This window comes from Amblyomma mixtum, chromosome 2 (assembly GCF_055824585.1).
Source record: "Amblyomma mixtum isolate Tamu chromosome 2, ASM5582458v1, whole genome shotgun sequence".
In the NCBI taxonomy this organism is placed as follows: Eukaryota; Metazoa; Arthropoda; class Arachnida; order Ixodida; family Ixodidae; genus Amblyomma; species Amblyomma mixtum.
This window is the reverse complement of record NC_143013.1, coordinates 202,951,075-202,966,283: the sequence shown is the minus strand read 5'-3', so window position 1 is coordinate 202,966,283 and position 15,209 is coordinate 202,951,075. Positions and strand designations below refer to the sequence as shown.

The 15,209-nt window shown below is 45.4% G+C and overlaps 1 protein-coding gene across 2 annotated transcripts; it reads left to right on the top strand.

Annotated features, from left to right (window-relative positions):
* The first annotated feature begins 4,075 nt into the window (after nucleotides 1-4,075).
* On the top strand, nucleotides 4,076-13,453 carry LOC149362261 (glutathione S-transferase 1-like). Of its 2 annotated transcripts, none has more exons than XM_089572958.1 (5): nucleotides 4,076-4,340; nucleotides 7,297-7,355; nucleotides 8,999-9,140; nucleotides 9,715-9,897; nucleotides 13,164-13,453. In XM_089572958.1, the coding sequence occupies exons 1-5, from the start codon at nucleotides 4,200-4,202 to the stop codon at nucleotides 13,302-13,304; spliced, it is 666 nt and encodes a 221-aa protein (XP_089429084.1). In that variant the 5' UTR covers nucleotides 4,076-4,199; the 3' UTR covers nucleotides 13,305-13,453. The 2 variants fall into 2 exon arrangements, with proteins under 2 accessions (XP_089429084.1, XP_089429085.1); XM_089572959.1 differs by having other exon boundaries at nucleotides 4,085-4,340; nucleotides 9,715-9,882.
* Nucleotides 13,454-15,209: the final 1,756 nt, after the last annotated feature.

Sequence of the window (15,209 nt, the reverse complement as noted above, 5' to 3'; positions counted from 1 at the left end):
TAATATTTTTTTTTCTGTAAATAAAGCTTTGTAGGCAGCCTGAAGACTCATATGACACGGACGTGAAGGTTCAATTTTCGCAGTAACAAACTTCCATACCGTAGAGCGCAGGATAACGCTTGTCCTGCGTCGTTCTTCCGCTGTTTTGGTCACTGTAGGCGCTATTGTTTGGTTCCTCAAGCACTATGCACTTTCTAGCCCAAACTGTAGTTCTTCTAAATCATCTTTGATATTAGCAGTTCCGAATTCAAGCCTTCTGCAGGATTAGAAGGACCTATGCTAATATAGGCAATAGCTTATTTTAGTCCTAATGAGCGCAGGACTCATGTTATGCATATGTGAATGTAAACAACTAATCTATCTGTACTATTGTAACTTGCATTTTCTATTTTACCTTATGTGTTGTTCTTATTTTTCGTGCCATAGCCCTGAATGTCTTAATTTTTTTTAAGTATTATAGCGTAAATTGGTACCGTATATCTGTTGTCAAAGTGTTGTTTCTTTTCCTTTACTGTAATGCGATTGTAATGCGTATCTCTTATGTTGTTTGGTGTACCTTCCATGCTCTTTTAAAGTACTAACTTGTTTTTCTTACGTTTACTACTGTCATGTAATGACACCCTGGGCCTTGTCAAGCTGTGTGCACAGCTTTTAGCGCAGGATGACCATCCGCATTTTTCTCGTAAATAAAGAGCATTGATTCAGAGATATATATGTGAGACTGGTACTGTTCCATTTACTTTTTGTAAAATCCATAGTCAAATTTTTTTCGGGCACAACCTCAGCAGTTTGACAAAAAATTACCAAGAAATGCTGAAAAAATATGACTGAAAAGCAACTGTTGAAACAGGCATAGTCGAAAATGGCTCAACGAGCAGCTGGAGCATTGCGTTCTTTCATTATAGCTTGGAGGTCGATCAGAATATAAGTGCTGTTGGTCCTGCTTTTGAGTGCTGGCAGTGGCAATGGGCTTGTGCACCTCATTGAAGACGTGCTTTGTTTTGTGGGGTGCGAAGACGTGCTTTGTTGCACTTGCACGTGCTGAGTTCCCTGAAGAAGAACGCGAATACTATATTCTATTTTCATATTTGGTTTGCTAAGGCTCGCCGAAAAAATATTGAAAAATACTCTGCTTTGGACCGCATAAGTTTCCTTCAACGTGCTTAACCCAACTGTAAACCAGAAGAATGCGTCCAAGAGAGGACATTTGGTCTTTTGTGCACCCTTGGGTCTAAAGTAAATAAGATCGGAAGAAGCGACCAAAAAAAAAAAACCTTCCAGATTCGACCACGAAAACGACGAGAGGCCAGTAGGTAAATAATTGAGGCGAAAACTGTTTTCAAGTGCCGCCCTCCTGTTTGGACGGTGTTGGCGTTCTACACAACATTATATTACGCTTTTTTTTTAGAGAGTCGAACTAATCTGTACGCGACTTATACAATACCAATAAAAGTTAAGGTACTCTTCGTCTGATATGGCCCTAATCCGCTTTCTCGACGTAGTTACGAAGGACATAGACAATTGGGTTTCTCACCGGAGCCACATCTGCTGATCTTCAGTAAATCCTTGACACAGGTGATCGCTATTTCGTCTGGCACAAACTCCCCGCATCGTTCAAGAAAACATGAACGTTTGCAAAGCCTGCACTTTGCTTTTATTGTTATAAGTAATTATCTACTGAACTGCTTGAGTAAAGTGTTCCCTTTCCTGCGCAGCCACACCACAATTCTTACACCTGAGATATTTCTGAGCATACTTCAACAAAAAATAACGAACACCGTAATAACGCTTTTTGTGGCGTAAAAATAACCTCCCAATTGTGATTTACACAAGAATAAAGTTCGATAATTTTTAATTACCCTCAGGTTGCTCTGTCTGAATGGGCGAGGCTCAACAATTTCCTACACCGCCACATTTCTTGGTACATTTGGACATATATTTTTTTTAATTTATTCGAGAAGGTAAATCGTTACGAAAAACATTTAGTTAGTCCGTTCTTATACGAGCCACTATTTTCAGTCCTGTATCATTTTATCCATAAAAAACGCTGACATTCATGGTTACCTTTATTGTAACCTGTCCCCCCTGGGCAATATGTGCTTCACACGTGCAGACCACCGGCAAAAGGCTCAACAGACATGAATTCACGCTAATGTCGTTGAGAGCATTCCACTGATCTTATGCATTTTCGCCAATATTTTGCTTTCAAGCATTCGCGCAGCACGTACGGACTGATAAATCTTGTTTGTTCAACAGATATATTCTTCACTGGGGACCGTCATAAGATTACGCCCACATTTTCTGAGCGCTGCAATATTCTTCTCCCTAAAGTTAGAACTCTCAATGGGCAAGTTACCACAAAGTTTGCTTGCATATAAATTTAACCACCCATGTAAAAGCATTAGGTGTTTCCATGCACTGCAACGCTATACTAAGCAGCATTTCACGAGTAAATTCACTGTTACCTCATGAATTTCTTAGAGTTCGTTCACTGCACTGCATTTGCTATTTCTTTTCTATTGCTAGTTAAAAAATTTAATTCATATTCTATGTTATCACTATTTGGTGCCTCCGGCACCGCTCTTAAAAGGGCTAATTTTTAGGAGGCACCGCCCCCTTCCACAGCCAGTTATTACTTTGGGGATTCCTAATTCAAAACGTGTTGTCTATTTACTGCTGATGTACGTTCGGCACTCAATGAAACCTTATTCTCAAAATACAGCTTGGTAGCAGTCGGCGGTGCCAAGAATACTGCAGCCGGCCGAATCTCGTGTTCATATCCTCGTAGTCGCTGTCACCCACTCATTCGAGTTGGTGAGAGCGACTTCATCTACCCTACAGTGCAGCACAGTGTTTCCTCTATATTCGCGCATGGGCAACATTGCAAAGAGAGCTTTGGTTGATTATTCATAACTTTGAACACAATGTTAGAGACGGAGTAGGAAAAAAAATAGGAGAATGAGTAGTCACGCACTGAGATGTGTAGGCAGAATCTGCCATCCTTCCTTTTCGAACGCTGTAGGGTACGTTCAACCTCTTAAAAAATACCATGTTAAACATCTTAAGCATGTGTCGATCTAGTAGCCAAAGAGCATTGCTCTCGTCAGTCACGCAGTCTAAACTGTGAGTACTGTTGAAATATAACATCACTTCTCTGTATTCCGAAATAGGATGTACGCTGTTTCGAAGACCATACCTCATCAAAGTTCGCCTCGCCTGTACATCATGCCTTGCTTACATTACATGTCGCTATGAATGTGCTTTCTTAGGCATTCTTTTTCAAGAACTTAATACATGAAATTTCGTTCTTGGTTAATAATTAGAAGCAGAGCTTGGAAGGAGGCTTCGGAGCAACAACAGGGGCCACGAGAAGAAAAAAGAATGATATTGAGGAGACGGATCAGAAACCTGAATCATGGGATGCAGAACAAATTTTCATTATAGTGACGTTTCTAATATGGTTAATTTGATCATAACGTGCAACTCTCAAACGTAAACTTGTAGATATTGTGATATTGTCCAAGTGCTGTACAACAAGATTTGACTAAATCGCAGTTTATTGAAATTGCTGCCTAGCGTTAGCAGGCGCCTTTATTTCCTCAACAGACATCGAAGATGGTTCTTGTCTCTTACGTGCATCCCTCTCTCTCCGCCTATGGAGCGACACGCCCACAGGGGCCTTTCAAACTCCAGAGACTAGCACAGCATACACGTATCACTGGGCATTTCGTACCATGGCTATCGGGCGAAATCGTCGCTCCAGCGGGCGGATGTGATAGAAAATCGCCAAGAGCGACAACGTATTCCCGCGCTGGATGCGGGCTCCAACGCGGTGCAGTTGAGCTGGGCTCATACAGCTGCACAGGAAGTACAGAGTGCACTGCACATTTAATTCCCTGAGCAGCTGCGACGGCACATGTACGGGCAGAACCCCACTGGCGAGCAACCACAAAGATAGCGAGGTTTCACAAAGCGAACCTAAAAAGCTGTCGCATCCCCTGACATTTCCTGTGACAGGCCAGATGGATGGAAGTTTTGAGCTTGCGCACCGTGGAACACGTGGCGGCTTCGGACTGGCTTCGTGGAGGCAGCCATGCGTGTCAAAGACCGCAGGAACGAGGGAACGCACAACGCTCACTCGGTGGTAACACTTGGCAGGAGGCACTAGACTGCTCTTTCGAGGAGAAAGCAAGACCAGCATGCCGATCCAACTGTACATGTTCCCGGGTAGCGCGCCTTGCACCTTTGTGCAAATGGTGGCCAAGCACATTGGCGTCGACCTGAGTCTCAAGGAGCTCGACTTTCTAAAGCGGGAGCACGAATCGCCCGAGTTCACCAAGGTACGTGCAGATTGCTTGAAAGTTGGGCAGGGTTCATGGTCTACTAGACATGTGTTGTGAAGGCAGTTTCATTTAACGTGACTGTTTCTTATTCTTCCTCTGCACCCCTCCTCTCTTAACAAAAAAATCTCAGGATTCATTGCCCCAGTTGCGAACGAATATACTTGCAACAGCGAGGCTATGATGGCCAGGTGGTTGAAATAAACGCACTCAAATCAAATTTAAAGACAGAACGGGAAGCAGTGCATCAGTAAAAGCTAAATATACAACCTTTGTCAAAAGTGTATAGGCCAAGGGGTTTGCTTTCGGGCGGTGCTGTCTACCTCATTTCGCATCATCGGCGTTCAAAATTCCTCGACGGACAGAGCGGCCCTCGCCCTCTCTGCTACTGGGCTTTAGAGTTCCAGGCGTGATAAAAGCGCTTCACTAGACAGCTTAGAAGCGGAATACTTGAGGGGCTGTGCATTTTTGACAAAGGCTGGACATCCAATACTGCAAACAAAGATTTGCCGCTTCGCAACTTGCTATCAGCTGTTCATTTTAGTGCGCAAACAATAAAACTCCGAAGCTGAGATTTTGACTAAACTTTTGACTAAGATATTTTCCCCATGTTTGTCCTAAGCACCTGACAGGCGGCCTACCTGCCAGGTGGGCAGTTAACAACGTCAGCTTAATGGCTTAATGCTCAAAATACTTTATGGAGAAACAATATACGACCCCTAGTGGGTTTGCAACCGCGGATGCGCACAGATCAACTTCTCTGTTAACTGCATTGACCACCACGTCACCAGCGCAGCCGGATGTCGTCGTCTTCATGAGCTTCGATCCATGCGTAATGGATCCTGAACACAACGCTATTTAACTGCCCTCTTAAATGAAGCCTCCAACCCCGAGTACTGCATCGCACAGTAGCCGCTCTGTGCGCGCGCGCTGGAAAAAAATGTCTGAAGTATGTATCGCGTACAGGGGTTGTAAGTTATCTCCCATGTACCAAATAATAATCTTATGCAGCGCGTATACGTGAACGGTATCGGCGCTGCAAGGGCAGTCGAAACCCGTTGGCCCTCTCGAGATTAAGGCCTATACCTTTAAGTATCGGGTATCGCACACTTTGTCATTGAGAGCTGATCCAAACTCGACGCATATACATTCACTCTCAATATGAAACGGAACACGCAGGCGCGTGGCCGGCGCTGTTCGCACCGGCGCTGACGCCGACAGCCGGCGGCCACGAGAAGCTCACGCGCGTGAGCGCTGATGAGGAAGGGCGTGGTCTCCGTTGTGTCATCTGCTACTCCTACCGAGGCACGCTCGTACCCCGACCAAGGGTTTCCTCGCCGCGTCTATTTCGCGCAGCACGACGCCTCGTGAATTCCCCGCAATAAAAAAATCCCAGCTCGTTAAGAAGAAAACGGTATCATAGCAATAGCTGCACACAAAGGGCCATAGGCTAGGCACCTGAACAATGATACAAGATAACGAACACTGCTTGAAGTCCTTCGTGTACATTTACACATTGAGCATCCATGCCGAATGGCCACGATTTTCTCGGCGTGCGTCGTCTGATATGCCTGAAGGCTGCAGGAATGTGATGCCGCTAAGCGATGCTGCACTGCTTGCATTCGAACGTCTCCCCCTATGCTCGTCTCGCTTCAGTTTCAGTGCACCAGGACGTGATGTCAGCGATTAGGAGCGGGTAACGAAGCATTCTGACAGCGCCTGCACCCAGATGGACAATGTTTAGGCAGTTGACTTTTTGACTCCCTGCCGCTAACCGCTAGCCACGGTTCGCGAGATGGGCAGGCCTGGAAGTGAGTGACGTGACAAAGCAGGTGTCCTGTGGCTGCGCAGGTTTTCGGCGACGCTTAGGTGAAGGGACTGAGGCGGATGGTGAAGGATAATGATTCAGCACTCATGCAGCAGGCATTGAGCAGTAAACGCTGTGTCAGCGCACTCGGCCGATCGTTAAGCTGTTCCTTTTATCAGGAACTGGACGGTTATCGGGGCAACGAAAAACAGCGGTCTTCTGTTTCTCCTTTTTGAGGATAATGGTGACGAAAGTAATGATGAGGGTAGCGATAGCAAAAATGTCGTGGGTGCGAGTCCCGCAAAGGTTGTGGGTTCGAGTCCCTAGCGGCACATAAAATTTAGAAAAGAATGCAAAAGGGAGGCAGAAGAGGACGGAGAAAGGATTTCGCATTTCCACTCTTCAGCAGATTTAAGCGCAATCCTGTAATTTTTGAAGCCCTGTTCCGTGCAAACAGTGTTGGTGCCTCGACGTGGCGTCGCACCGCACGAGTACGCGCGGCGACGAGGCATTCCTGGCGAAAATTATCTCAGCTGCTGGCCGAGCATGCCGAGGTCGAAGGAGCAGGCTGCGCGCCATGTGAGCTCGAGCAGACGATACAATGGAGACCACGCCCTTCCTCCAAGCGCGCATGCGCGCGTGCTTTCCATGGCCGTCGGCTGCCGGCGCCAGCGTCGGCGCGCGGAGGGCAGGCCGCGCGCTCGCGTGTTCCCTTTCATATTTAGCGTGGCTTACATCAGAGGACTCGCTGATAGGGCGATACCTCTATGAGAGTAAGTTTCATGTTCTCACCCAGGCCGCTCCATACCACGCTGGTTGCTTGCAAGGCTACAGCTATAACTTTGTTAGTACATGCATTGCAAATGCTACGTTGTTATCGTGCAACACAGATGAACGCTGGGATTTTGCGACATTTTGGACACAAAGCAAAGAGTGGCAAGCAGCTTCCCAGATATGCGGAAATATTTGCGCAAAATTAGTTTCGAGCGTTGTTTCATCACGCAGCTGTGCCTATACTCTGCTCTCATTTTTTTTCGCCTTCTCAGTTGCAGTAAACTTACTTTGCCCCTTGATAAATTCCGTGTTCCAAGCTTACGGTCCTGCGTGCTTTGAGACAGCTTGTCCTTGTTGTGCTGCATTCTCCTCTAGGTCAACCCGTTCCAGAAAGTGCCTACCATAAATGATGCTGGCTTCATTTTGTACGAGTGGTAAGTGTCACGTCGGTTTCCCGATGGCTTGCCGGCTCTTCACACTTAAGTTGATCGTCCCTCCTGACAGTGGATGCGCGAAAGGCTTCCTTTAACAATGCCTAGAAGTTGCAAGCGTCTTACTAATCACTAGAACCTGGCGTAGGCACAGCCTTTGTGTTCTATAGACCGCTGAGTGAAGTGATTGGAATGCAATCGAATGAGCCCTTTTCTCACGGCCGCTCTGTCATTCCGGCCTCTCCTCCTCTGCCTTCTCACGCTCAGCTAGTTGAAAACAAGCCTCCAGCTGCAGCTGCACCTGTAACTGTAGCTGTACTTCAGCTGTGCCGGCTACAGTTGCAAGCGCAAGCCTAGTAAACTGCATGCACAGTTTAGTAATGATGATAATTTTAAATTTTTATTGAGCGAAGGCGCTTTTGGCCAAAGGGCGGGCGCCATGACACAAGGTATTTTCTATTACTGCAGCAGGTGCGAACGAACCCTTTTCCAAGCTTTTCACTCCAGATAAGCCGATCAACAGGACTTGGGTTCGGTTGTACCCATTGTATCTCCGGTGGGTACCCCGCGGAACTGGCGATCTAACCCCACACCTCCCACATGCGAGACGGGTGTCCATGCCCCTAAGCCACCGCTGCGGTACGCATGCGCTGTGGGTTCCCCGGGGAACCTGATCGCGCCTGCGCCATTCACGTGCGTGTGTTTTCGACTGGTGTTAATGCGCTGTCATTAGAAGCCTGATGGGGCCAAACAGCATGGTGGGTCAAAAAATTCGCCCATTAGCTGGAAGGCAGTGACGTCTCCACACCAGGTGATTCTCGTTCGCCGAAGGGAAGCGGCGTCACCAGACTACAAGTGATGTTCGTTTAAGTAAAGGCATCGACACCTTCTAATTGGCGTCAACGGAAGTGAATTTTCTTTAGGTAAAGGCATCGGCAGATTCTGCTGCTATCGCAATGTCAACGCATAGCGTAATTAGGAGTCGCTGTGAATATTTTTTTGTAGCACAGGAATATATCTCTCTCTCTCCTTTTTTTTCTGGCAGAACAGACGAACTTCCCATATCTTGAACAAAATGTCGTACTCTGCTGTTGAGGTCGTACCCACTCCTATCTTAGTCCAGCAGGACTGATAGTATGTACAAATAAATAAATAAATAAATAAATAAATAAAAGAAGGCGGATTACAGTTAGAGGCGGATTAAAACGGCTTAACAAACTTTCAACGGGTTCTTGGACAAAACAGCCCCTATAAAGAGCGGCGCAGCTAACGTAAGTCTGTGGATAGAGCAATTTGCTGATATCAGCGCAATTGAGTTGATACAGGTGCCTTTCAACGGCTAGCGAGTGCTGACAGGGACCGCGGCTTGTTTAATTCGGCGCGCTTTATGAAGGACCACTATTGGAGAGCGATCGGAACCGCTCTCCTCTTGCAGCATTCACTTCAGAAGTGGGGAAATGAAGAACGGTAGTGTGGTTCATGCTATCACCGCACGATAAAGAACCCTAGGGCTTTCGAAATTTTTCGAGCGCTCCACTACGGCGTGCTTAAAGCCCATGTGTCGCTGCGGGACGTTACACCTTTTAGTTAACTATTTATATTTTTTTAGGTTTCCACTAAATTCAATTTGATTCGCCTACCTGCAGCAACGCCATAGCCACTTACCTTGTGAACAAGTACGCTCCGACCTCTGAGCTCAATCCCAAAGACGTGCAGAAGCGGGCATATATGGACCAAATTCTATCCGTGGTGGCGACGCACATTCAGCCAAAGTTTTCCGCATTCTCTGTGAGTATCTTTTGCTTGTATTGCATGTATAGAGTGGCATACGCCGCGGTGCTAAGTCTCCCCGTTGAGCGTTATTTAAATTTAACATGCTGTGTCAGGCAAGTTCCCGCATGAAGAAGAATTCGGACAAGAAAACAACCCACTCCTAAGCGTCCATTAGACTGAACATATGGATGGATGTCCGGACAATTAGGGAGGCATATCTAAAGATGCCATGAAAAAAAAAAAAACCAGCGGACAGACTTTTGAGAATACAGCGTAAGGACGGTAAGGACTGAGACGTAGTGTGCCAATTTCAGCGGATAAATCAAAACATACCTAACGCCTGTATAGTGAAGCTTTCCAGACAGCTACCCTTTTCCGTTGAAAAAAAAAAAAACTGCAGGGATAGGAGGAAGACAGTTTTAATATGGTGCCGATGACTACCTTCGCAGGCTGCGGTGAACATGGTTCCAGAACACAGGCGTCGTTGATAGTATTTGCTTTAGCATGCTGGAGGGCTAACTCCAACTGTCCATTTTGCAAGGAATCTAGTATGTAAAAATATTAATGTCTTGCAAACATTCTTTTGCAGATACCATCATTTAGAACGAACAAAAAGCCCAGTGCTGAGAGCATCAAGGAGTTCGAAGACGGAGTCTTGAAGGCGTTTGAAGTAGTCGTTGGAGATAAATTTGCAGTCGGGGACAATCTGACGCTCGCCGATATTCGCCTGATTTCTCTGCTGGCCTGCATTGTTCCGGTGAGCAGTGCACTGGTGTGCACTCGTACAATACATTAATAGAGGAAGCACCCAGAAGTTTTTTTATTGACAGTAAAATTCGACTAACAGAGTACCATTTTATTATAAAAGCTCATGCCGGCAAAAATGAAACGTTTACAAAATGAAATATGTACGTATTAAACTTCACATTACGCGCGCTCATGATATTGCGATGTTCATTGTTTCAACAAATCAATTACGTAAAACTTTCCCGCTATATTCCAGATAAAAATACACGACAAAAGACTTCCTTGTGCTGTCAAAACAGAGTTTTGCGTTTTCCAGATGATTCTGTACGTGTATATCTTAATCATCTCATCGTTTCGTGCACTTGAGGCAATGTATGTTATACTGAGCTTTATTATGTACATAAATATAACGGTGTCGAAGCAAAAGCGATTTGGACATAGCAGCAGCGTGAACACTAGAAAAAATTTTAGAAGCCCCTCCGTGGTGCTGTAGTCTATGTAATCTTAAAGCTTCATACTCCAATATCAGGTCACAGGGCCAAATAATGCCTTGCTTTTAGCCGTCGTAAAGCTGATTTCACAGTAACCAGGAAACGTCTTTACAATTGCTGGATTCCATGCACATGAGCAATAAATTGATGAGTTGAGCTAGTTGGTACGCTTTGATAAAGAAACCTGCGCAACGACAAGGAACAAAGAAGTAAAGAGGACCGGCGCTCGTCCTCTTTACTTGTATGGGCGCCGGTCTCATACAATCCACCAACTAGCTCAACTCTCTACTTCTGTGTGCTGTCGCTCCTTTTTTCATTATAGAGTGCGTAGGTCAAATGAAAAATAAGAACACATCTTTGGCTAACTAAAGAGGAGGCTACAGCGGGCCACCAGGTTCTATAAGTTGGCGGCAGCGAATTGAAGGAGCCCAGCTGGCATGCTGGTCTGCGTAGCGACCATGTGGCCGCTGTGAAGCCTGGGTGGACAGTACGGTGCGAGTTCTATGCCGAAGAAAGAAGCCCGTTTAGGTCACATTGCACTTCGAACTTCTACAACAACTTGAATAAAACAGAATTTCTTCGCGAACCAGCGGAAGCATGGCACAAGCTTCAAGAGGGGGTTCCGCTGGCTAAAGAATTACTGTCAGATGAGGACCCGAAGTAGTCTCTGCCGAAAACAGGAAGACAGGTCGACAAATTTCTGCACTAAAAAAAATAGACAAAGTCCCAAGTATGTGGCTTCATAGCCAGCAGGCTAGGGATTTATTACAGAAACGATTAAAGCTGTTCCACTTGAAAGAAATTATCTAGGCGATTGACTGCTAGGGAGCATTGACTACTGGCTGCTTGAAGACCGCAAAGACTTCGTATATTCTGTGCAATTCCTTGCTAATAACCCCGCTTTGGGTAAAATATACAAGTTGTCGCAAGTGGTGAAAGGAGGAAGACTTTCCGTACACCGAAAACAACCATGGAGCAAACCTCGGCCAGTTCGAGAACGACAGATTGGCGGCACCCCCCCCCCCCCCCCCAAAAAAAACAACAACAAAACAACAAAAACAAACGTTGTGAGGAGCAGGGCTCCGTTTTAAGTCTATGTCTGCCCCTGTTGGAACATTACTCTTGTTCACTTAAGCACGCAATCGAAATGCTTAATTGTTTGATTTCGGTAGAGGGTGAAGAGACTAGGAGTACCATGTGCTCTTTGCCATGTTGTATTTGATCCCAGTTCTCCGCCAGCGCCAAGTGTATTGTCCGGCCCCAATAAATACGCGGAGGCCGGCTGGTACCTTCAAATGTCGAACTACGAAATTCCCGTAACAGCAACGTGTGCCACGAAATTCCACTTCTATCAACGCTCCCTTGCAGTGGACGCTTAAATGGCGTGCCCAAGTTGGAGTATCAGTTCTTATCAGGTCGCTCGAGCATCCCCAATCTTGAGCTTCTTGGCAACTTAGCAGGCGTCATTCCAAGAATTGAACAAAAATGGGCAAAATCATTTATAATTTATACATACTGGCCATCATTTCATTTAGGAGCGCGAATCATGCACGCAGCATATTTCGCAGCCAGTTCTTCAAAGCGAAATATCGAATTTGTTGCTTCTTTAAATATTTTGGATTCGAAAGCGGGAAAGCATTTTTTTTCTTGTCAGCTGCCAACAATACAGTTTTAGTTCGGTTTTCAACGCAGTGTCAAGTTTCGCGACAAGCAAATCGTACTCGACTGGCGACATTGCACAGCGATCATAAGAAATAAGGAATAGAAAGTTTGTCCTAGCGAAGATCCAATATCCATTAATAATTTTCCTTCAACAAGCCTATTTCTGCATCATTCAGTGGGCTAGACAGGGCGGTTTCATCCGGCTTTTTTTTTTTCAAGAAAATACAGCGAAGACAGTTTTGTCGTCGGAGCCTTGAATTACCACGGCAGCCCTCTGCTACTTAACTGTGACAGCCCAATCAAAACTTAAGAAGCGTGGACCGTTGGACCAGTTCGTGCATAATTAGCAATAAAAAAGGAACAGCGGTAATTGAACGAGTAAACGGCCGTAGGAGCGCACAGGAACTATACTGCAACATATATATTTTTAATCATTTAGGAATAAAGGCTCCCATAGAGCAGTACAGGCGTTTGCACATGGATCGCCATGAACCATAGAAAAAACAAAGAAAACGCAAGACTCTCAGAACTACACAGAGGCACTGGCCTCTCTACAAGTTTGAACTGTGAGTTACTTCAAAAACCTTACACTCTCTCCGTGAGTTTCAATCCGAGCTGTCATTAACACACCCGAAGCCTAGCTCCAGAATCTCAAGTTTCCAACATCTACCGCTCAGCCGGGTTCGACTATAACTCAATACTTTTTAGAGAAAAATAACGTTGTGATCACTTCCAGAAACCCATATCAGTGTATGTGGGCAGTTTTGATTGTTTGTAACTTGTTTTATTGTGTATCATTGATGGTGAGCCGTATGCGCAGCATTGTCCTGCCCTGACAATGCTGACCCTTTATTCAAAAAGAATAATATATTTTGTGCTCCATCGAGCGTCCTTGTGTGTTTGTACTCTCATATAAGCCGAAATGGAGCCGCTGCGCCATCTAGTGAGTGGCAGCGAAAAGAGGACCACATTTTCACGCCGGCCTTGGGCGGTGTTTGGTCTATTAAGGACAGTGCAAGCAGTGCTCAAGCCGAGGCGGCCGCTTGTTGTTAACGACTTTTCTGAGGCCTGCATGCATGGAGTAAAGGCAGCTCAGCAATAAATTGATGACTCTCGGCCTGTTTCTGTTCTTTTCCAGCTGGCAGATATTTTCGACAGATCAAAATACACGAAAGTGGCCTCTTACTACGACAGAGTGAGCGGCCAGTTGCCTTACTTCGAAGAGCTGATCCGTCCGCACATCGATGACCGCCTGAAATTTTGGAAGAGCCTACAGTGATTCCGAGAAAATAGCAGCTCAGCCTTCACGGATTTTTTCTGACATCCCTTCCCCCCTCGTTTTGTAGGCAGAGGAAAAAGACTTTTTGTAGCCAATACATAGCCTACTTCCCTCTGAAAAATAGTTTAATAAAGATAAATTGCTGATTTTGTTTCTCACGCAAAATGGATATTTCGGGTGTTCGAAAATGCTATCTAAAGTTGGGCTAAAGCCTGTTGTTGCATGCCACAAAAGTTGTCTAGAGCACCTGGGTTCGCCATTAAGTTCAAATTCAGAGTTTAATGGTGGCTAGACAACTTTTGTGGCATGTAACAAACGATGTCTACAAAAGGTGTCTAACACACCACCGCGGTGGCTCAGTGGTTATGGCACTCGGCTGCTATCCCGAAAGACGCGGGTTCGATCCCGGCTGCGGCGGCCGAATTTCAATGGAGGCGAAATTCTAGAGGCCCGTGAGCTGTGCGATGTCAGTGCACGTTAAAGAACCCCAGGTGGCCTAAATTTCCGGAGCCTTTCACTACGGCGTCCCTCATAACCTGAGTTGCTTTGGGACGTTAAACTCCCATGAAAGAAAACAAAACTGGTCTAGCCGCCATTAAACCCTTAATTTAAACGTCATAGCGAGCCCAGCCGCTCCTACTGTTCTAAAAACTGTGGTCTGCCATTATGAATATGACTGCTCACGATTGCTGGTTATTTAACATGTTCGAGACCATTAACAAGTGAGGTTCGACAAAAAGAAAAAAGCTGTCCAAATGTAACTGAGAATGGAACCTGTCTCGTTTAGCGCTACTTCACACAACGTAAGACATATCGAGACACATGCTACGCGTTGTTCTTGGCTTAGTTATAGCGTGGAATGCGTCTTGTTAAATAATACTTGAAGTCACCCCACCACTTAGTAGGCAAAGCTTTGGAAACTCAACGATTGGCGAAAAAGCTCGATCCTCTCTTCGGCAGTGGCGCAAAACCGAGACAGCTGTCGGGAACTGTGCAGTTTATTTAAGTAGATCCAACTCTGTGCGGAAAAGCGTCAGCCCTCGGTTTTTTTTACCTCGCGTTTTATATTACAATTTCTATCAAAGCAGATATTTCCTCCAGAAGACAGAATAGTTTTTTTTTTATAATGATGCTTCGCCGTCACTCTGAACTTGTTCTAAACAATATAAAAACAAAAAGAATCAAATTTGTATTGTAAGATGCAAACAGAAAAATGGAAAAGATGCGAAAGAAAAATGCAAAAAATTATCTAAAAGTACAAAATGCGCCCTTCACTGCGGTGCAAGAAATTACTTGTGTTTTAGTGCCGCTGATTATCTTATTCGATGGTTAAATAATACAACCCTCGAAGAAAATCTTTGTTACTGTGTTTTGTTTTTAATGAACGGACAAATTAGGAACAAACACTTGACACATGCTCGGAAAACGGCGATGCGTTGGACAGGTCTTTTGTAAGAGGAAAAAAGGGGGGCATTTTGAGGAAGTATCTGGTGATGAGGGCCGTGCCGCCTAACCTCGACTGAAGGACCAGCCTCCATCTTGAAACTGTCAAAAGAGGGCGCTATCCACAGTTTAACAATGTAAGTATGCGCACTGTCATGTTAACACGTGCCCTCACGGTTCAAAATGTGCATGCTCATGCTTGCACCTGTCATTATATAAGCAGCCCCTTGTCTGATAATAAACACACTTTGTTCTCTGCCTCCCGGCCGTACACTAACAACTTTCAAGGTATTTAGCAGCCGCGCTTTGCTCAATAGGGAAGGTATGCTCCTGATTTCTACGGTCTTGCAGCAAATGAAAGTTGATAAGAAAGCAATATCTTTCTTTTTAGATTGGTGAAGTTGCGCGTAATGTACTGAAGAAAATTACTTCACTAAAGAAATGCAGTCGGAGACTTCGCTA